Raw genomic sequence first — 23,885 nt, 5'->3', positions numbered from 1 at the left:
TTCCCTTTCCAGACCATGACACCAGTAGTTAAAAGCTTCTTTGCTGCAGGAATGAGAGCCATATGCAGCTGGATGACCTCCAATTGCCTGCAGTGCAATGTGAGCAAGACGGAGGTCATGCTCTTCAGAGATGCCCCGCTCCTCTGGTCACCTGAGTGGTGGCCTCCTGACTTAGGCCCTGCCCCTTGTCCAAAGGAGACAGTGAAAAATCTTGGGGTCAAGCTTGATTGATCTTTGATACTTAAAGATCATGCTGCCCAGGTAACAGGATCTTGTCTGAGGGTCATTGGACTATTGAGGAGGATATTTCCCTACTTAGCAGATAGCCACAGAAAAACTTTAGTACAGACATTGGTAATTAGCAGGCTTGATTACTGCAATGAGCTGCTCATTTCCGCCAATGAAGAACAGTTGGGCAGGCTACAAGTAGCTCAGAACACAGCTGCCAGGCTGATTCTAAATGTCCCAGCCGGATCTTCATCTCGCCCTTTGCTAAACAAGTTACACTGGTTACCCTTTCGCCGGAGGGTGAAATTTAAGATTTGTTGCATTATTCATAAATGCCTGTTTGGAGTTGGCCCCAGATACCTATCCGAAATATTCAGACTCTATGAGCCAGGTCGCTCTTTGCGCTCTAAGAGTCAAGCTCTGCTCCAAGTACCTAGGATCAAAAAGGAGAGACAGGGAGGCCGAGCTCTATCTTATAAAGGCCCTATTCTTTGGAACTCCTTGCCCCTCACCCTTAGGCTAAATTCCAGTTTGACTGCATTTAGGAAATGCCTAAAGACTCATTTTTTTCTGACCTGGTAGTCTTTCCAGTATTTCTGCCTGTGTATCCTTTTTTAGTTCAGCTTATGGTAAGAACGTAAGCGCGGAGATACCCCTTTGGGGGTCGAATTCCTGCACTATAGAAGAAACTAAATAAATAAATAAATAAATAAATAAATAGAGACCAAGTCTCCTGGAGACATATGATATCGCTTTTGTTCAGGAAATCAACGGCTGATTTTGAGGCAAGAGTTGACTTTAGCCCAGCCACATTCCAGGATGTGATGGTTAATTTAGGGTTGAACCGACTGGCGCCCGTGTTAGGAGGGGCGCTGCTGGGCTGTGTAGTAAGAGGCTCAAGGGCGGAATAGCTGTGGCGGATATCGTTTGCGTAGAAGGCAGGGCAGTTAGGTTTGCAACTTATCAGACGTTGGTTGTTATGGCATGTGATGTTTAAGAGATTGTCTTCTTTCGCCGCTTCCAGAAGCCAAGCATGGGTTGCACCGCGGGACCCCTTCAGTACGCTAGTATACTGCTTCACTGGGGCCTGGGGGAGGAGAACGTGGGGATATTTTTGATGGGTAGGAACCCACATTTCGATGCCCCAATTTTCAAATAAATTGGCTTCTCTGAGGATTGCATTCCTAATGGATTCCTGGGACAACGATGTAGTGGTGGCCTTTGAGCCCCCTTTTCCTGCTATTGTAAAAAACTTGACCGATATAAGGTCTGAGGAAGTGACCCCAGACAACGCTGGAACACATTTGAGTAGACGGATGAGATTGAGGACGTCATATGAGCCCTTATGCTCGTAGTGAGGAAAAAAGACTAATTCTGCTCCCTTTTCCAGGTTCTGATGATTCAGGGTCCTAGCTGGGTCATTTGAGGGTACTGGCGCCGTCAGAGGTTGGAAGCGAACTACGGGTGGGTGATTGTTCCCCCCCGAGTAGTTTACCATTTCTGATACTTGTGGCAATTGAGGCGGACAGGGCCTCTGCATGTGCACAGTGGAGAGCCAACCAGCTCTAGATGGATCCTCCGATGGATGATGAGCACAGCGGCTTGTTGCATCGCCCTCTATTGCACTTTGCGGGTCCACTTTCGATGGTTTCCCCATTACCTGACTTTCAAGTGGACTCTCCCGTGTTTCTGGTGTTGTTGCAGCAGACTGTACATTAATGGTCTGATTCCTAGGTCTTTGATCGTGAATGGTTGATACTGTAATTTTGTTAGACAATGGATCATTCACTGTTGGTGGGAAGTTTAAATCGATGGCTGTTGTGGCCCCAGGACCTTCCTGGGTTAATAGACCGGGCTGTTCACTGATGGCCTTTGGACCCACGGTGGTCAAGCTTGTCTCAGTAGTTTTTGTTTTGGATTTTGAGGGCAAGTTGAAAATAGGAAAATAAGCAAGGCCTCTTGAATTAGTGGCTGTCAAACTGAGTGCTGCTGAGCCTTCAAGCCACGCTCTCCTTTTCGCCAAGTGTTGTTTTTTGGATTGTTTTTTGAGGTTTTTTTTCTCCCTCCTTGACAGTGACGATTTCAATGAGGCATTAGGATAGCTGTGGTCCGTGTCCATATGGACAGGGTCGGAGAAGACAGATCGTGTAGTTAATAATTGCGTGGATGTTTGACTAGTAACTTCAATGTGTTCAGAGCCCGTTTTGGGGGGGCAGGGACTAGTCCCTGGTGTAAAGCGGGCTGGACTTGTAGTGGCTAGGCGGACACAAGGGGAAATATTTTTTCTCTCTGGGGATGAACTGGGAACTATGGCTGGGCTTGAGGGCTCTTCGGCGGTAAGTGAGGGATGAGGCTCTCGTGTGGGCTTTAATGGTCCTTCTCCATTGTTATGGCACTTCACACTTTTCAAGATTGCACTCAAGATTTCGGGGAGAGACGAAAGTTTGTTGATTATTGGGGAGCAGGGGCAAGAATTCGGAGTGCCCGTTAGCGCCACCGAGCCTTCAAGAGAGGTTATCCTGGAGCCCAGGTCCGATAGTGCTGAGGCCAGAGTTTGCATTAGATCGATCTGCAGCTCCATTTTCTGCGACTGCCATAGCGTGGCTTTAGCTATTGCGTCTTGCTTTGCGTGCAGAGATGTCAGTGAGACCAAGATAGAGTTTGTGGTGACCGAGGAAGTAAACGCTGGAAAATCCCGGTCCTCCGTTAACGTTCTAAGAGAGTTTGAGCGCGGGCTACGGCCCGGTGAGTGAGCAAGTGAATCTTCGATTCAGGCTTCTAAGGAGGCCAAGAATCGGTTGGATAGTTTGTTAGCTAGGGAAGAATCATCATAGTTGTAACTCTTGTTTGAAGATGAATGGTCATTATGTCCAATTAAGGGAGCCCTTAAACATAAGTTTGGGCTGTGTTGAAGTTGGGGCTTCAAAGTTGGACTGGCCGCGTTACTGTTATCAAGGTGATCTGATGGTGTCAGCTGGGCGCTGCCATAGACCTGGGCTTGGACTTGCAGCTTAGTTGCAGTGTTTAATACAGTAGTATTTAAGGGGTCAAAGCTGAAAACAGGTGAGGATGAGTTTCCCAGGGCTGCAAAGGAGGCGCTCAATGAGGCAGAGAGACTGTCCTGGGTCGTAGAAGCAATCTCCTGAGAGGGCGAATGCGGCTGGTATGCCTCATGTGAGGCGAAGGATTTAGGCGAGGACAGAGAGGGTTTCCCCAGAATTGAGTTTTTAATGTAAACTGTACTAGGAGGGCAACAGTTTTCGCTCTGAGTGTCAACATTAAAATCTGCGTCTGGGTGAGTGGGAGGAGAGCCCTTTTGGAGGGGAGTTTTTCCGAAGAAGTCGCTGATCCGAGATTGCGATGATGGGCCGCCTGGGTGTAACGTTGTGTCTTGAGATGGTGGCGACTCCTGTTGAGCCTCCCTGAGAGAGGCGGAGCGAGAGTAGTACCCTTTCTCCGTGGAAGTCTTCTAAGCGGCTTGATGTTTTCCATGGTGAGTCCACAAGGTGTTGTTTGCGGGCTGGGCGGGGCCGAATCTTAGACACCTCCTAACCCCTCTCAGGAGTGTTGAATGCCCAGAAGTAATGAACTGGGGCTGCGAGGCTGCAAAGACAGCAACAGCCCAGGGGCAGTCTTAGCAGCTGACAACAGGCTCTACAGCAAAACTCCGAGCGACTGAGGCAGTGCCAGCCTCAGGCAACCAACTGGTCAGCAGATTACACCTCCCCCGTGTCTTGCCGCCTTGGTGCTGACTCACCCGCTTGCGGGTGCTCTTATCCCTCACTCCTGGCTCCTGGTTTCCCCTGGACTTTCTCAGTTCATCAGCGGTGAGGCTGGTAAGGGGGCCAGGCACGATGAGGCAAAAGCTGCTGCGGTGTTGTTATCACAGCGCTTAGCTTAGCGCTCACACCCGCCAGCGGCTGCTGTTCCTCTCGCACAGGCCAGTCGGCTATACTGCTGCGCTGCAACCAGAGCGGGTTCAGGATCGGCTCCTTAAACGGGCTGGTAGATTTTGATAGGGGGACCAGGTGCAGCGGGGCAAGGCTACAGCGGTGTTGTTGTTACAGTGCTTGACTCAGCGCTCACACCCGCCTGTAGAGGTTGCTCCTCGTACACGTGGCCAGTCCACGGCACCTCCCCGGAAAAAACTGACCCAGCTCAGGTCAGTAGTGATACCTGTGATGACTGCCTCGTCCCTGCTCTGGCTACTCTGACCGCAGAGTACCAGTGGTTCACGATGTAGCTCCTCCGGCCATGGGGCACAGTTTCGGACTGCTGCTGCTGTTTGGTATAGCACCTGTGGAGCCGGCCGCAAACAAGGATCAGGCGGCTTCGTCCGCGAGGCAAACAGAAGCGGCTCTGGCCGCGAGACGGACAAAAGCGGCTCTGGCCGCAAGACAAACAGTAGCGGCTCTGGCCGCTAAGCACGATTCAAGCAGCCCCTGCCGTGGGGCTCCAGCCGCAGACAAGGCTCGAGCAGCTGCTAAACGGAGTTCAAGCGGCTCCGACCGCAGAGGCAAGGCTTAGTCAGGCGGCTCCGCTCGAGCCGCTAAGCAGGCTGGCTGGAGCAGGCTCCCAGGCTCCCAGCAGGTTCCCAGCAGCGGAGCGGAACGCGAACAGACTGCCGAGCTGCCGGGTTGCGGATTAGCAGCTGACAAAGAGAAAGGCATTATCACTGATTAGCACTGACACTAAAATTTTAGCTAAATTGATTGCTACCAGACTCCAGCCCCTGATGCCTAACATCGTCTTCCCAGACCAATCTGGATTCATACCCCACCGATCCACAGCCCATAACATTCGCACCCTGTTTGCCTTATCACACCAGCTTAACCCCGACTTACAAGCCGCTGCAGTCTTATTAGATGGTGCAATAGCGTTTGATTCAATTGAATGGACTTACCTATTCACAGTATTACAAAAAATGGGATTACCCCCCATTTTTCTTCAGTGAATTAAAATACTATACACAAGACCGGTAGGTAGGATATGGGTCAATCAATATCTGTCGGACACGTTAAGCATTACACGGGGCACTCAACAGGGATGCCCATTATCCAAGCTTCTATTTGCCATAGCCTTGGAACGCCTGGCGTGTAAAATAAGGCAATGACACAAGACCACAGCCTTGCAATTTCCGCAACTCCCCTTGAATATTTCACTATATGCTGATGATATGGTGTTATATGTCTGAGATCCCGTGTTTAACCTATCTCCCCTAATTAGGGAATATATTAAATTCGGAGGACATTCAGATAAATTGGAGTAAATCAACAATCCTACCTTTAACTGATGCTACAAGGTCTTGTCCGACGGAATTCCCATTGGAATGGCAGACAGATTCCATTAAATATTTGGGGATTGCAGTGTAGTTCCTATATTCCCAATAGGCTCTGCGCATTGGAATAATATATTCAGCAGTGTAGACGTAGGACTGAGGTCGACTGGGTCTCTACTGACTATATTAGACATAAGGTTTGCCAGCTAGCTCAGAGGTCACTAGAAACTTTCTTGAATAAACGAGGAGGAGTTTAACCTCCCTGGATAGACAAGAAGGGATTAGCTTCTGACAACCATATAACATGACAACTTTGCTCCCTCAGAATAAGAGTGTATCTCTAGAGTTGTGTGAAAACAATAGACAGCTATTTCACTCAGTCTTTTGTGCGTACTTAGTTTCACCAGAGTGCAGAGAAAAGAGAGACGGGCGTTTTCAATAAAAATGTGTTATTTATTGAGCAGTCTTCTTTCTCATGCAAGAGAAATGAATTGCCATAATTGCAATACTTAATATAAAGTAAAGTGCGTACAGTAAAAGGAGTATTATGAAATAATACTGTAAAAGCATTGATATGGTGTCTTAGCCATAAGATACTTTAAAATGGATAAAATATATACATACATATATACATTGACTAACGTACTCAACTGGTGCTTCTAACTACGCCTACCCCGGTGTACCTGACCTAAGCCTAATACTGGGAAGGAGTAAGTAAGTAGCAGTTTAAGTTAAGTTGGTTTTGCCAAGGATCTGATTCAATAATTCTCTTTAAGGATTTAGTCAGCTCCGTACCTGGGTGATAGAATGCAGGAGGTCTGGTATCTCTCTTTCAGGACTCGATATCCCAGCAGCCCGCGAAGGCGGCTGAGAACACCGAAGCTGGGTTTTCTCGGCAGGAGAAAAGACAGCGGCTCTCTCAATGCGTCAAAAGGGAGGGGCAGCGTCCGTGGGCTCTCGGGCAAGTAGATAGCTGCTCTGCTCCAAAACCACTACCGTGTGTTTGCTTAAGCAACGTTGGTATATTTATACCTGAAAGGTGCCGGGTTTGACGTAAGGGTGGACATAAGACGTCAATAAAGATGTCACTAAGAACTGGCCGTTCTTACAGTGCTTCACAGGAGTTCTAGGACGAAATCAAAACAAAAGCAAACTGGGATTTCCTAGGTTGCTGGAGGTTTGGTTTGTTTAGAGAACTTGTTGTGCTTTCTAGGAGTCGATGGGAGTAGCCATGCTGTGCTTTGGATTGTATGAGCTATTACTGAATATGAATCCGATTCTTATGCTTTTGTCAGGACATTATTGATTATAACCTCACAAGGGCATAAATCGTGAATATTGAATTAGGGTCCTAGATAAGAACACGACAGGATCTGGCATCACCGGCACCTTGCGGTGGTTGTTTGGGAAACTATGGTGTGGTTATTAGTAAGCTAGAGGATAAAGTAGAGAGGTGGATTAAACTGCCTCTATCACTGGCAGACCACATGGCTGTTATTAAGATAGTTATACTACCTAAACTTCTTTACCTCTTCAACAACATTTCCATCACACCGCCATCGTCTGTATTTCGCAGGTTGTCATCCATGATTACCCGACTCATATGGGCTGGTAAACCAGCGCATATCGACCTCTCTACATTAACTCTGCCCTACTCAGAGGGCGTCTTCAAAGTTCCCAATTTTTTTACTATACTACCTGTGTGCACAAGCACACTATGTTCACTACTGGTACCACCCAATTAGGTATCTACCACAAACGGCAGTTGAGGATGGTGACACATACCCCATACCACTACATAATATTCTTCCACACCTACGCACACATATGGGCAAACATGAGATAAACACAATCCGCACCACCAATCTGGCCTGGCAGAAGATGTGCAAATTAGCGAATAGATTGCCGCTATATGCACCAGCACTACTACTGCAACACCATCCAGAGTTATCTGTCACCCAAGACAAGGTGGGAATGGAACCACTTCATAAAGTGGAAATAGACAAGATGGAAGATCTATTCGACGATTTCGTCTTCATAGACCTTGATAAACTTGACTATATAAGCAACCCCACACTGCTTTTTAGATTCACATATCATAGGCTACAGGGAGCTCCCAAACGATTATACTCTATGTTCCCAGATGAACCATCCACCCTACAGGCTTTGCAAATGATCATCCACAATGCACTGTTTTGTTTTTGTAAGATTGTATGTATGCTTTGTACAAAAAACAATAAAAAAAGAAAAAAAATATTTACAATTTCAACTTTTTTGTTTGTTTGCTAGACTCTTATGCTAGTGTCCAACAGGACGTTTTTGGCCCATGAAGTAGCAGTAGATGGTGTAGCACCCAGTATAATGTGCTGCATGGCTAAATACTTATAAGGTCCAACATGCGAGACCTATTGGCTATGTTGAAGCTTGTTTTCAGTAATTCCACTACGTTCATTTAGTTACTTCTGCTCTTCCTTAGGAAAAGCATTTTTGTCTTGCCAATAACTTTGGGACCGTTTTATGAATCTCCACAAACTTTCCAAAAAGGTCCTCCTTTTTGACTAGTTTTTGCATAGAAAGTTGGGGGATGATTGATCAGGCGATGGCCGAGAAAAAAGGGGGGTCCCAAAATGCAAAATCCCCATGCTTTTTCCATAGGCTTCTATATAAACTGCTGAATGGAATTGCCTCAAGTTCGGCAGGAAGCTAGACCATGGTCCGCAAATTGTGCTTTTTATGATTTGGTATAAATCTGTTCAGAAGGTTTTGTGAAATTATGGTTGTAAAATAATTGAATATATCTGGACTGTTGGGAGCAGCAATTTAAAAATGAAGTTTTCTGATTGGCCCAACAAACTTTTCCTTGGGCTATCTCTCTCCCACGGGAGTCAGACTCCTGCAAGAGCGAGCACTATGATTGGATACTAGCAACATGAGAAAAATGCTGCTAGCAGCCATTGCAGGAGTGAGGAACTTAGTAACCTGCCCTGAAGTAAAAAGAAAATATTATAACGGGGCAGGACAATAAGAAAAAAAATTGTAAAAGAAATACCACGATCCCTCGAGACTCGTGGGAACAGGAAAAAGAAAACACAAAATGGTAGCTGGTGACACAGGGATGAGCTCCTGATTTCGCCTCAAGGTGGTGACGCAGTGAAGAGGATTGAGAGTGGACGTTGGTAGCATGGAACTGGGCAAGGTGAGGGTGATGAGTGGTGGATAGGAGGTAAACAACCTGGACTGGTGAAAGCAGCGTGGAGGAGCGTATTTTTCGACATATTGCAGGCTGGCCTCCGACATCCATGTAGTGGCAACTACGAAGGAAATGGTGAAGCCAAAAGGCCATCTGACAACACAAAGAAATGAAATGGATAAATACACTGCCGCCTGAAAGGAAGATCTGCACAAGGCACAGCTGTCAGAAGCCCTGCCTGGAAGGAAGATCTGCACAAGGCACAACTGACATAAACCCCCCCTCCCCTGGAAGGAAGATCTGCAGAAGTCCAGCCTGGGAGGAGGATCTGCACAGGTCGCAGCTGACAGAAGCCCTACCTGGAAGGAAGATCTGCACAGGGCACAGCTGACAGAAGTCCCGACTGGATGGAAGATCTACACAAGGTGCAAGCGACACAAGCCATGCCTGGAAGGAAGATCTGCACAGGGCGCAGCTGACAGAAGTTCTGCCTAGTTAGGAAGACCTGCACAAAGCACAACTAACATTAGACCCCTCCTCCCGGAAGAAAGATCTGCACAAGGCACGACTGACAGAATGCAGAATTCCTGTCTGGAATGAAGATCTGCACAAGATGCTGCTGACAGAAGTCCAGCCTTGGAGGAAGCTCTGCACAGGTCACAGCAGTCAGAAGCCCTACCTGGAACGAAGATATGCACAATGCACAGCTGACAGAAGCCCCTGCTTGGAATGAAGATCTGCACAAGCTGCAAGCGACACACGTCATGCCTGGAAGGAAGATCTACACAATGAACAGCTGACAAAAGCCCTGCCTGGATGGAAGATCTACACAAGGTGCAAGCAACAGAAGCCCTGCCTGGAAGGAAGATCTGCACAAGGCACGGCTGACAGTAGTCCTCCCTGGAAGGAAGATCTGCACGAGACACAGCTGACAAAAACCCTGTCTAGAAGAAAGGTCTGCACAGGGCAAAGCTGCGAGAAGGCCTGCCTGGAAGGAAGATCTGCACATGGTACAACTGACAGGAGTCCTGCCTGGAAGGAAGATCTGCACAAGGCACATCTGACAGAAGCCGCAGCCTGAAGGGAAGATCTGCACATGGCGCTGCTGACAGAGGTCCTGCCTGGCTGTGACCTCAAAGCAGTGAGAGACCACAAACTACAAGATCCTTCAAGCCCAGCTAGCCACACTGGAAACAATGTACGCCAAAGGCCTTATTTAAATTTCAGCGGATGGTTTATTCCATCACAAATGTGACAGGTATCCTGCACGCCCAATTCAAAATGCATTACATCCTGTGGCAATTATAATAAGGCAGACCGGATATCTGTCACGTTTTGATTAGGCCTTGGTGTAGTTCACACAGTTTTACTCCGGTGAACTCCACGAAGTGGCAGGGAAACCTGCTGCACTCTGGGGACTTCCGCTAGTGCCAGAGGGCGCTGCTGCTTTCTGCCGCTCGAATTGACATTCTAATCGAGTGGCAACTTCATCAACGAGAATGGCAGATTTCTACACTCGAGTGGTCGCGACCTGCCACGACCTCCCGCAATGGGAAATCTCACCAGGAGGAGGTCTAGCACGTTATATTTTCTCACAAGCACTCGTCACATTACCGTTGGCGAACCGCTTGAGAAAAAAAACTCTGTTCTGCATCACTTCATGGAGTTTTTTGGAACGGAGTGGGCAAAACTTTGCGAGGTCTGCCGGCAGAGCGTAATTCGTCATCCACCCCTAGTTTTGAGGGAATAATCCATTGGACAAACTCCTAACTAGGCCCTATGTCTGCAATAAGTGTTGTAGAAGAAGTGAGATCCATGGCCTTGTGACTATCAGGTCATTATCTGACTTCTGATGAACCCCACAGAGTGAGTGCGCAGCCAGAGGGCAGTAGGGGGGCCAAAGGACAGGAAATTAGGTAAACTTGAACATGAGAAATATGGAAAGGTAGAAATGCTGCATCACCCGTGGATAACTGTCACCTCCTCCCGCTCTGCCAAATGCCCATCCAGTCACAAAGTGGCATCCAGGGCCCCAAACAGACAACATCATGCCAGATGCCATGTAATGGTGGAAAAGGGGGAATTAAGATTAATATGCACAGATCTGCTGCAGGGATATGTCAGGTAAATTATTGGTTGTGATTGAATCTCTATAAGTACTAAATGACTGATATTGTTGAATATTAAATTATATGAATCAACGTTTGTTTGCCATATCTGCGTGTATAATGTAAAGGACGGGCCTTACAGTGAACCCCTCGCGCTGTTTTACACAAAAGCCCCGGAAGGAGCTGCATCTTACAGAACTTTATCTACTTTAGAAAGAACTAAAGACTTGCTTAATAAAGTTGCCATTCAGGGCCAGAACCGGGTGCTGTAAGCTTCACCATTTTCATGGAGATGGACAGATGTTATGGCGATAGTAAACCCCCTCAACTCACAATAATGTTCCAATCTTCCAGGTTAGAAGAAACCAGATATGCTTGAACCAAGGGAGCTGTTGAAAGTGTCAAAGGTGACTTATGAACAGCGAGTAAAGACAGGAGTTGGTTTATGAGATGATCTTAAGTGAATAGGAAAGGAACGAGAAGAAGTGTGTGAATGGAGTTACTTTTGTTGTATACTTTGTAAAGAGTTACGGAACATTTTGCAACCCAGCCTCATCCATTTATTTTTCTTAAATGTATTGTTCTTTAAATGAAATCTTGAGCATATGCGTCTATCTTAAGCTATGCCTCTAGCACTTGGGTGCTCCGTGAACTCCCATACTTTGCTAAGATACTCTGAAAACACTGGTAAATCGCCTCCTTTTCAGACATTAATAAGATGTCACCTGATAAACAGAACTTTTAGTTAAATATCTGTGTATGATGAAATATTCCTTGCTAAGTTTCAAAGGCGATAAAGAAGAAGGGGGAGAGTTACTAACATTTTGCGCCGTGTTTGCATCACAAAAGTGGCACAAAACAGCGCAAAATACTTTTTTCCTAATTTACTTTCAAGCAAATAACGTAAAATTAATGTGAAGCCACTCATAGCACTGTGTCGCATTACTTTGTGCCATGGGGGCCTGCCAAGGGTGGTGCATGGGAGTTCCCGTGCAACCACCCAAGGTTTTTCCCGCTAAACCCAATTTACCAAATACAGTAGATTGGGGTTAGCGTGAGAAAACTGTACCCTTTTAAACTAGGCGCAAGGAAGGAGAAATGTTTTCATTTCTCCTTCCTTTTCTGACTTTGCATGCGTGCTGCACTGTGCAACACGTATACAAAGTGGGAAAAGCTTTCCATCATGTCTAGGCATAGTATTTTGTCCTTCCTGTCCAAAACCTATGCTGGACTCACACACGCTAGCTCTCGGGTGCTAAGGTGTGTGCTGTAATCAGTCCTGGCGCAAGGGAAAGGGAAGGAGAGAGCCATATCTTTGAAAATATGGTGCTCTCCTGCGCCAACCCAGTAGCGCAATGAAGCGCAGCCTCGTGCGGGGGGGTGGGCTGCACTGCATTGCGTGGAGATTTGGTAAATCTCCCCCGAAATGTCTTTTACTACCAGTTAAACATTGTGAATTATCATTCCATTATGTTTCAATTTAGTAATGTTAAATATGTTTACATCCAGCAGAAAACAAGCCTTGAATGTATGAAATGACCATCAAGAATGAAGCGAATGCTGTAAATCGTCAATAATAGCAGAAATAATGAGCTACAGTATTCAGGAAAACATCAGCGCAGTCGGCGACAGAGGAACCTGCACACAAACTGACAGATCTCGGATGAAGCATCAAGGGCAGTTCAGTGATTGTGAGAATGTGAGCTGTGCACCTCAACGCCACAAGATGAAGAAATGACCTTAGGAAAATTAGGGCAATAACAAATCACCTCCTACATAAACAAGTGTCCAACACCAGCTTTGATCATGGGATTGGTATGATGTGATTACCGCAGTGCTCTGTTTTCTAAAATGATGACAAGCCATCCTTCAGTCCTCTATGTGAATTGTTAACTCTTTGTGGCCAAACCACAGTAACCAGAGAAAAGCACTACAGAGTGGAGCCAGACAACTGACGGGTAAAGGAAAGAGGAGTTCTACTACAATACAACAGACTGTCCCAATTTGCACCGGCAGAAGGAAGATACATCTTTATCCGCAAGCGTGCATAGCCATAATCCAATCTAAAGGCACAATCACCTACAAAGACACCTATTATGTATTAGGAGTTTGGCAAATATTTGGTGGCTATAGCCTTTTATTGTTAAAACAGAAATCAAACGTGCTAAATACTGCACACATATAAAGTGTGTGAGAAAAACACAAGTGCTTTATCAGCCATGTTGGTCCATCAGGAAATACAGTTATGGGATACAGACAAATATATACCCGACCCACAGACACTAACCAAGAAAGAAGAATCATACGCATGCAGCAAAAGCTTTAGTTTGTCATCACTACTCAAGCTTCATAAGCAAACATACACAGGACAAAAACCATTCAAGTGCAGTGAATGTGTCAAGACATTTAGTAGGTTATCAAACCTACAAAATCATCAGCGAACACATACAGGGGAAAAGCCATTTAAATGCAGTGAATGTGTGAAAAGCTTTAGTCGATTAGATCTCCTACAAAGACATCAGCGAACACACTCAGGGGAAAAACCATACCAGTGCAGTGAATGTGTGAAGACCTTTAATCATTTATCAAACCTACAAAGTCATCAGGGAACACACACGGGGGAAAAACCCTATCATTGTAGTGAATGTGACAGACGTTTTCACGGCTCTTCAGCATTAAGGTATCATCAGCGAACTCACACAGGAGAAAAACCATTCATGTGCAATGAATGTGGGAAGAGCTTTAGTCAGTTATCAGACCTACAAAGACATCAGCGAACACACTCGGGGGAAAAGCCATTCAAGTGCAGTGAATGTGTGAAGAGCTGTAGTCGGTTATCAGACCTACAAAGTCATCAGCGAACACACTTGGGGGAAAAACCCTATCATTGTAGTGAATGTGACAGGAGTTATCGCTTCTCTTCAGCATTAAGGAATCATCAGCGAACTCACACAGGAGAAAAACCATTCAAGTGCAATGAATGTGGGAAGAGCTTTAGTCAGTTATCAGACCTACAAAGACATCAGCGAACACACACAAGGGAAAAGCCATTCAAGTGCAGTGAATGTGTGAAAAGCTTTAGTCAGTTATCAGACCTACAAAGTCATCAGCGAACACACTCAGGGGAAAAACCATACCAGTGCAGTGAATGTGCAAAGTGCTTTAGTCGTTTAATAAACCTCCAAACACATCACCGAATACACACAGGGGAAAAACCATTCAAGTGCTGTGAATGTGCAAAGTGCTTTAGTCGGTTATCACACCTTCAAACACATAATCGAACACACACAGGGGAAAAAACATTCAAGTGCACTGAATGTGCAAAGTGCTTTAGTCATTTATCAAGCCTACAAAATCATCAGCGAACACACACGGGGGAAAAACCATTCAAGTGCAGTGAATGTGTGAAGACCTTTAATCATTTATCATACCTACAAAGTCATCAGCGAACACACACAGGGGAAAAACCCTATCATTGTAGTGAATGTGACAGTAGTTTTTGCAGCTCTTCAGCATTAAGGTATCATCAGCGAACTCACACAGGAGAAAAACCATTCAAGTGCAATGAATGTGGGAAGAGCTGTGGTCAGTTATCAGACCTACAAAGACATCAGCGAACACACACAGGGGAAAAGCCATTCAAGTGCAGTGAATGTGTGAAGAGCTTTAGTCAGTTATCAGACCTAAAAAGTCATCAACGAACACACACGGGGGAAAAACCCTATCATTGTAGTGAATGTGACAGTAGTTTTCGCAGCTCTTCAGCATTAAGGAATCATCAGCGAACTCACATAGGAGAAAAACCATTTAAGTGCAATGAATGTCTAAAGAGCTTTAGTCAATTATCAGACCTACAAATACATCAGCGAACACACACAGGGGAAAAACCATTCAACTGCAGTAAATGTGGGAAGAGCTTTAGTCGATTAGAATACCTACAAGGACATCAGCGAACACACTCTGGGAAACAACCATACCAGTGCAGTGAATGTGCAAAGTGCTTTATTCACTTATCAAACCTCCAAAAACATCAGCGAATACACACAGGGGAAAAACCATTCAAGTGCAGTGAATGTGCAAAGTGCTTTAGTCGATTATCACACCTTCAAACACATAATCGAACACACACAGGGGAAAAACCATTCAAGTGCAGTGAATGTGCAAAGTGCTTTAGTCGGTTATCACACCTTCAAACACATAATCGAACACACACAGGGGAAAAACCATTCAAGTGCAGTGAATGTGTAAAGAGCTTTAGTCAGTTATCAACCCTACAAAGACATAATCAAACGCACACAGGAGAAAAGCCATTCAAGTGCAGTAAATGTGAGAAGAGCTACAGTCGGTTATCACACCTAAGAAGTCATCTGCGAACACACACGGGGGAAACCCTATCATTGTAGTGAATGTGACAGTAGCGTTTGCAGATCTTCAGCATTAAGGTATTACCAGCGAACTCACACAGGAGAAAAACCATTCAAGTGCAATGAATGTGGGAAGAATTTTAGTCGATTATCAGAGCTACAAAGTCATCAGCGAACACACAGGGAGAAAACATAGAAGGGTACTGAAAGTGTGAAGGGCTTTTGATAGAAGACCCGACTAGCAGTAAAGAAGAAAAACAGATATCAGTATTTGCAGAGTTATAAAAGTGTTTGTTACCAGAGATTGTTCACTTCCGTACACAAAGCAAGGCAACATGATGCACCAGGATACACAGTGGGAAGTGACACAATGTGGATTAAAAGAAACATTCTTCATTTTTATTTGATGAAGAAGAGATACAAAGAAAAAAATTATCTTGCACCTGATCACACTTCCTGTAAAAGCAACACTGAAACAATACTGGGACTAACAATGGTATTTTCAGCTAAGTTGTCGAAATAGTGATAAAACCTATAAACCCGACACACCCAGAGTGGACATGTTGTCAGGGCTCTGGAGATATGAAGCTTCATTGGTAAAATGTATGCATTACTAATAACAAATGCCACTGCAGTATATGTAATGAACTAAAGTGAAACACAGGTGTTCAAGAAATAACCTATTTTTATATCCCGTGGCTCCTCTCCAACTTGGCTCTTCCTAGTCATTTTGTGACTTGCCAAACTCTACTTTTTACCAGAATTGAGCCACTGTAAGCAGCAGACTCTGTTTGAAGAATGTTATGAAATAGCGAAATCCCACATCAAAAGCATATATGTGCCAGGACAATCAGTTGCACTCCCAGCAACTCGTCTTCCACACTGATTATCCCTTGTCCTCAAATGTTTTGAAGGATTTGTCGTATGAATGCCAGAAGTGGCGCTGAGATTCATGAAGCTAATGCTAACAGGAGTGTGTGGGAGATAGAGAGGGGGAGAGATAAAGAGAGCGAGAGAGACAAAGGGGGAGAAAAAGAGAGAAATGGAAGGAGGGGGAACAACACTTTATTTGTACTCACCTAAAAATAGAAGAAGCAGCCAAATACATGTCAATGTGTGACATCACCAGAGAAACGGGCTGAACACCTGTGAATTTATATGTTTATTTTAATACCTATACACCCATGTAATTCAAATAAACAGGGCACAAGTAAGGAAAATAGTGAAGGAGCCCATTATCATATGCAAATCACAGTGACATCACATGTAGTGACATCACAAGAAGTGATGTCAGGCCCTTATAATAATTTTCATGTGAAAGGTTGACGGCCTGTTTTAAAAACAAAAAACAAGAAACATAAAATAACGTAAAAATATGTTTTTGGTTTCAGTTTTTATACATCATGTGTTTTTCCAGCTATTAGTTTGTAACTAAACTTGGAAATTACTAAAAGTGTAAATATTTTTAAACAGATATGTGGAACTTGGAAATTAAATTTTTAAAGAGTTTTCAGCGAATAAATAAAATGTGCTTTTAATTTGCGTTTGTTTCCTGATGTTAATCTTTATCCAGCCCCTAAGCCCCAAAGTGTTTCACATTTACAATGTATTAAGCAATAGAAGGGCTAATTTTGTCAAGTTCTCTGTTCCTCTCTTGCGCCACTCACACAAACAAACACTCAGAGGCCTGTGTCTGCAGTGCTGGGGCACAAAGTAACAATTATCAGTCGCAGGCTAAGGAGCCAAGTGGAACTGAGTCCTGTTTCTAGATAATAGTAGGGGGACCTCTTCAAACTCTGGCTACCCCCTGACTTGTGCCGTGCTGATAAAGCAATAGTGAATTTGAGTAATTTATGATGAATTGAAATGAGAGAAAGAGAAGAAGAGAGCGAGGTGCAGGATATAATAAAGAAAATGAAATAAAGAGACACAAGACTTTACTGTGTTCTGTGTACTAGCTCTTTACGTAAACAAGTTGTGCTGTGCGTTGTGAATAGGCTGTCACCCCCTTTGTATGTAAATGAGCTTCTGTGACCAGACACCCCAGGCTCCCATCTCTTCCAGCACGGATGATAATGAGAGCACTTCCCTTATTCAACATGGCGTCACTTTTTTCTTACTGGTCCGCTTTCTATCTGCATGCACACGTGGGAAGCCGGTATTAATTTCCTCTGAGTTTGAACTTCCGTGGGGTTCCCGAGACTGAGTAGACGCTGTTTCAGAACAACCTTTTGACACTGTAAGTACTCCACATTGGGGACGGTGTTACCTTTGCGGCACATATGCCGGATTTACTTTAAACCGCATTTTAATCACTGCTTTACGTTTTACAGATTGCGACCTAAGAGTCACGGATGTAATTTGTCCGTGAGTACTACGCTTGCGAGAGCGTCACACCTTGGGTTATGTTCACTTTTACACACGCTTTGGTGGTTGGTTACTTTCGTCACGTTGTTTTCTTTACCATTTTCACTGAGGAGCACTACTTTCACATTTTGGCCAGGTACTTCATTTTTATATCATGAGTGTAATTACAACGTTCACAAATTTTCTTCATACGTTTGGCATAATCTGTTTTGAGGAAACTAGATTCGAGAGACCTATGCTCACCCCTCTGTTCTGAGTTTTGCACATGTGGTTAATGACACTATGACTTGATTTGATTGATGCAATTTTTGTATTATATGGGTCATATCCAGTGATACTTTGGCATTTTCTTTTTTGTTTGTAGAGTTGTCCCCTGAGGAAGGGCTTGTCATGTGCCCGAAATGCATTGGGGAGGATTTATAACTGGATGATGTTTTTGTTCGAATGAAGTTTATGCTTTATGGAACCACATTGAACTTTTGATCAAGCATTAAATACTTAAAGAACCTCAACATTGTGTGGAATCAACCTTGATGAATTGTTTATAGACATTATTGTCTAACTTTTGAGCTGTGCGACTGGGTGCCTCCTTCCAAACGGGGGGAGCTTTGCATTAGTTTCTACATTCTCGCTGTGAGGTACAGACAGCGTAATCCCCTGTGAGCACGCCACAGACCATTACTTTGATTTAACTTTTGAACTATCTTGCTGTGCAAGTCCTTCCCTCTTTCTTTAGCACTGTAAGGTAATCACAAACTATGGCTATATTGAAAAAATAATCGGCTTCCAGGTCACACAGCTGTGGTTATGTTGTTCTTTATTAGGTTTTTTTTTTATTTATTTTAATTTGCAGCAATTCTCCAGGTTACTTTTTCTCAGTATTACGCTTCAGGTCACTCTTAGCTCTCCATCAGTTAAACGTGAAGTTTGATGTAGGATTTGTTGTTAGTGTCCCTAGACCATGTCCCGATCCCTTTGTCCTTGATTTGTCGGCATGTGTTTTGTCCACACACTGGTCTAGGATGGGTCTTCTCAAGGTAGAAGGGGCTGTAATAGGAATAATAAATCATACATATACGAAATTGTATGTAAATAAATATGTGCCTTTCTGTTATCAGGCACCACCAGACTCACATCTACACATGTAATTGAGCACCAGACTAAAGTGACTGCTCCCTGTATAAATATGTGCCATCAGTAATCAGGATGATGGTTCTGCTGATACGCACAGCAAATAAAGTTTCTGGGACTGTACATATTGGCCTAAATTTTAATTGCTAAAGTTTCATGCAGTTTCGCTGATGTGCACAGCTTATAAGGTTTGTGGATATTGCGCACTGTAAGCAGATCACTGAAGTTCACCCTTAAGTAGTAACTAGGTCAAAACATAGTACATACATAACGCAAAATGTTACTGCCCCTCCCTTCTTTTTGACATCTCCAGGAGTTCCTCCTTGTTAGAAATGGGATCTCTGGTTGGCAGAGGCGTGCGCCAAAGCCAGGCAGAGACCACCACTCTAATTAGGGCAAGGCAGTTACACTCCAAAGATAACCCTGCTCAGCCCCTTGGTAGCATGGCACGAGCAGTAAGGCTTATCCCAGAGGCAATGTTTAAAGCATTTGCGCATGCACCCACCAGCAACAACATCCCAGGCCCCCCACAAAAGGAACTCCACACAAGGTTATATCAAAAATAGCCTTTGATCAATAATAGGGAGGCCTAAACGATGCAGCTGGCACTAAGTGCTGCGCAGCTGTGTAGGCCAAGGTAAGATGAAGGAGTGCATCTCACTCCTAGGTTCAAAAGAACATGTCCCCTGAAAGAAATACCTGAACGGTGTAGCTGCCCACTACTTGCTGTGCAGCTGGGAATGCAAAAATAAGGCATAGGCTCTCACTGGCCCTCAGAACAAATTGTGCCCAACGTTGGAGCCCTCTAGTCTCTAGAACAAATACTGCGGGGCGTTAGAGCCACACGGGCGCAGTAAATAAATAATGTACCCCTGGGAGGCATCTGGTTCTGCAAACCACTGGGGCCCCGTTGGAGCCATGGAGGCTCTGGAATGAATCTGCCCCATGGAGCACCCTGGCTCCTTAAATCACTATGCGCCACTAGGGAAAAAAAACTTGCCCCCAAAATACTGTGGATCGCACTGGTGCTTTAAAACAGGACATGCCCACTGGCGGAGCCACTCGGGCTCTTGAGGCAATATGCAACTGTTGGAGCCATTTAGGCTCGGAAAAGAAAAGCTGGCGCAACACGGACCCCTCGGTATGGGGACCTCTACAACAAAGAAGGAAGCCCTCACTCACCAGGCTCTGGAGACTCACTGGGCTCCTCGTGTGCTCCGGTCTCGGCTTCCCTCCTTTCGTCGCAGCGGCACACGGGGCTCTCCCAACTCATGGAACCCCCGCCACGTCAGTGCCCTGGTTCACCCGGTTCCCCATCTCAGGACCTTGACTTGGCGTGGAACCTGTGAGGCTTGGTATGGCTTCTCACTGGCCGGGGAGAGTAGCGGAAGTGACGCTTGCGGGGCCCGACCCCAGTCAGGCAAGGATGCCTGATTTCCGGGTCGGGCCTACACAACACCAGCAGCTCGGCAGAAGGTGTAGAACGTGGCTCAGGCCGTGGCAGTGAAACGAAGGGTGGGCACCCGCTTTAGGGCTGAAATAAAGAAGCGGCTATAATCGGGGTGGGCACCCAAAATTAAATATAAAAGCAGGCGGATATGATGCATGGTGGGCACCTGCAAGTCAATACAAAAATAAGCGGGGTAGGGCACCCACAAAGCTCACTGGGAGGAGGGAATCCCCAGGCAGGGTGCCTTTTCAATAGCGGCACACAGTCAGCGCTGCAGCGAGAATGCAAAGCACTCTCAGGGTACTAGGCCTGCAACAAGCCCCGGCAGAAGCAACAACAAAGGGAACAAGGTCCAGGAAGTCCTGGGCATCAGAGAGGGCAGTGCAGGGCCTAGGGGCCCACACACAGGGCACTCCAGCAAGGAGACAGCCCCCATGGCGGTCCCTCCTGGGCCCCACCAGCAGCAAGCCCCCCTCTGTCAGGATCCAAAAGTGAGAAGGGCCCCCAAGAAGTCCTCCAGGCATCCAGGGGCAGGGCAGGGTCCAGGGGCCAGCACACAGGGCCCTCCTGGGCCCCACCAGCAGCACACCCCTGGTAGATTCAAGTAGCAAAGACAAGAACATTTTCATGAGGTCACAGCCCCTTCTTTTATACACAAAATCCTTTGTCTCAAAGGTGCAGGCAAGGTTTAGTAGTGAGCCCCAGCAAGACCTACCAGTGCTAGGGGTTCGCCCTTCTCTGCACAGAGTCCTCAGACCATAGAATAGAAGTTAACACAGAAACTGGAATAGAAAATACAAGATTTATTAAACCTCATGAGTTGGAACTACATTCACACAACACCCTTCGTTATTGTTTGAAGTAGCACCCTGAATGGAAGGAGCTTGGTCCTTTTATACCCACACAGGGGCTCAAAAGAAGGCAGTACAAGTACAAAATACAGGTTTTAGGTACATATAAGGTCATACAGAAAATGCACAGTCAACAAGTGGGAGGAGCTAACAGTTGCTAATTCTGGTGAACACATCCTGACATTTACAAACTAGGGACAGCTGCAAGCTCAACTGAGCATGTGCAAAGCAGAAGAGGCTTAATATAATCTGTCTCTAGGCAGATTTCAAGGGCAGACAACAGCAAGGTAGGACAGAGCACATGGTGAGCACACGGTAGCACATGGCAAACAAGATGGCAGGGGGGCATTCTTTGAGAAAGTACTACGCGCCGTGAGGGAAACGGCAGTTCTTACACCGCCAGCAGAACCCTGGTAGCTTCTCCTGCCGTGAGGCTAACGGCAAACACCACCAGCACCGGGGACCGCTGGAACTACAACTCCCAGCAGCACCGCGGCAGGCGCGGCGGGAGCAACGTCAGCAAAGCACCAGGCGGCGCCTTAAGAGAAGGGCGCGCCGAGCGCTCCTGGGGGCATCCTGTGAGAAAGTACTACGCGCCGTGAGGGAAACGGCAGTTCTTACACCGCCAGCAGAACCCTGGTAGCTTCTCCTGCCGTGAGGCTAACGGCAAACACCACCGGCACCGGGGACCGCTGGAACTACAACTCCCAGCAACACCGCGGCAGGCGCGGCGGGAGCAACATCAGCAAAGCGCCAGGCGGCACCTTAAGAGAAGGGCACGCCTCCCGTCCCGCGGGACGCGCGCGGGCGTCTGTGGCCGTCAGTGGACTACAGTGGTCGGGCGGGCCACCCCTCTAACACTGTGACTGCGGTGAGTGAGTTAATACTTTGTAGTCATGGATTCAATTGATAAAACTGTTGGCCAGGACAATTTCCCATTTCCCCCTCCCACGTTTGAAACTTTACTTGAAAACGCCCTTAACCTGGTTACTAACGAAATTGCTGACACGGAAAGAAGAATGTCTTTGAGCTGCACTAATATAACCACACAGTCTACATCATCGCAAATAATCCCCAGAATTCCGCTATCACCAACAGTTGTAATTTCTAAACCTGCATCAGCATCTATACTTCCTGAGCCTCTGTTGGCGGAGGCGGATCCCATTATAACAATCAATTCACAGGCTGACGCTACTGCTAATGGGACACTGGAAGTTAACAATAAACTGGGCGGGGAAAAGCGCAAAAGAGGCACAGCTAAACCAAGCGCTAATAAAAGGAAACAACCGTCAATTAACAAGAGCCAACCAACGCCACAGAGCCTGTGGAATAAACAAAAACCATCTGGGGTAGAAATTATTCATATAGATGATAAAGCTGCAGCGGACACGGATGGCATCCCTTCTGCAACCATTAGTAACCAAATGGGAAATTCTAATACGATATGGACACAGACTACCTTAATGGGAGAAAATAATGCCCTATCGAAACAAAATAGTAACCTCATAGAGACTATAGTTGACACTATTTTTAGCCGTTTAGAGAAGCAAATGATCAAACAGTTTAATAATGTTTTTAAAAGACTGGACAGATTAGAAAACCTGGTAAAAAACGAAGAGGCAAAAAGAAAGGGGTCTGTTACCCTGGATCAGATCAGGGCAGATCGCTTGTTGAAAGAACTTGAGACAGTTAGTAACACCTTATTGCAAGGAAAGAATGATGTCTGTCTTAAACCAGCCGGGGGTCATGGTATTCCCGGACCTAAACCACCTACTGTACCACTTACTACCCTACTTAGTCGCACTAATGGCGCTAATAATAAGGTATCAGCCAACTCACCATCTAAACCCCCTCCACCGCCCATACCCACAAATCCGCCTCCACCCGCCACTGTTAATTCTAGCTTTAACAACCGGAACAGTGGCCCTACCCAGCCAACCACAGCAGTAGGGCCTACCTCTGACAACAATAGGTGAGCAGGGCATTCTGGGCAGAACAGGCCATTTAAACATCAAGGGCCTGCCCTGCATCTACCACCTGACGCTTGCCCCTTTGTCCTGGTTTTAGCAGGCGTACCACAACTGAGGGAGGGTCAGGGGGAATCTTGGGTCCAACTGCACAATAAATGCATCGATTGGTTAACCAAGCACAAAGGGGTTGGATATGATATCTCTAGAGAGATTCTATCAGCCCGTAGGGTGTCTTGGGTGGGGTCGTTATTTAAAGATACAGAAGGTGACTGTATAGTGCTTAGCTTCAAAAATCCTGGTACAGTAAGATTCTTGCTTAACAGAAACAACAACTGTTCTGGTATTTCTACTGTTGCAACCTTACTGCCTTTAAGTTTTTTCTATAGACCACCAAAAAGGCAATTTCAACCAGCTCCTTTCCCCCTCAAGATATATAATAGGTTTGCACCCCTTTCGGATCTGGACTTGCTAGACTGACCACCAGTGACCAACTCGGACATCACGACTATGGACGATCCGCCTTTGGTACCCAATCTTGAATCACCATTGGACACTTTACCACCCTTTCCGCTTACTGTAAACAGTCAACAATTTTCCAACCAAAGAACTATTGTACAGGGCTCTGAACTATCCCTTGTGAGTTGGAACATAGCGGGTCTCAGTTCTAAACTAAAAATTAAAGAGTGGTCAGACTGGGTTTACACAAACTGTGATATACTGATGTTACAGGAGACTTGGTGCACGAGCGTATCCACATTAGAGGATTTTAGCTGCCATAATCTAATGGCCTCTGCTTCATCTATGGGCCGCCCCAGTGGGGGCCTCTCCGTCTGGGTAAAAATAAAAACAGGTGTACAAACTAAACTGATCCAGACTCAGGGCAAATGTTTTATGGCTGTAAAATACATCAACAGGTTGAAATTATGTTTAATTAATTTTTATAATAAT

The 23,885-nt window shown here is 45.8% G+C and overlaps 1 protein-coding gene across 1 annotated transcript; it reads left to right on the top strand.

Annotated features, from left to right (window-relative positions):
* The first annotated feature begins 12,978 nt into the window (after positions 1-12,978).
* LOC147737697 (uncharacterized) lies at positions 12,979-16,710 on the top strand. The gene has a single exon (XM_086935170.1). It carries the CDS (start codon positions 13,024-13,026, stop codon positions 15,205-15,207), a length of 2,184 nt encoding a protein of 727 aa, XP_086791296.1. The 5' UTR covers positions 12,979-13,023; the 3' UTR covers positions 15,208-16,710.
* Positions 16,711-23,885: the final 7,175 nt, after the last annotated feature.

This window comes from Lissotriton vulgaris, chromosome 1_1, assembly GCF_964263255.1.
Source record: "Lissotriton vulgaris chromosome 1_1, aLisVul1.2, whole genome shotgun sequence".
NCBI lineage: Eukaryota > Metazoa > Chordata > Amphibia > Caudata > Salamandridae > Lissotriton > Lissotriton vulgaris.
Note: the sequence above shows the minus strand (reverse complement) of the source record. Positions and strands in the feature narration are given on the sequence as shown.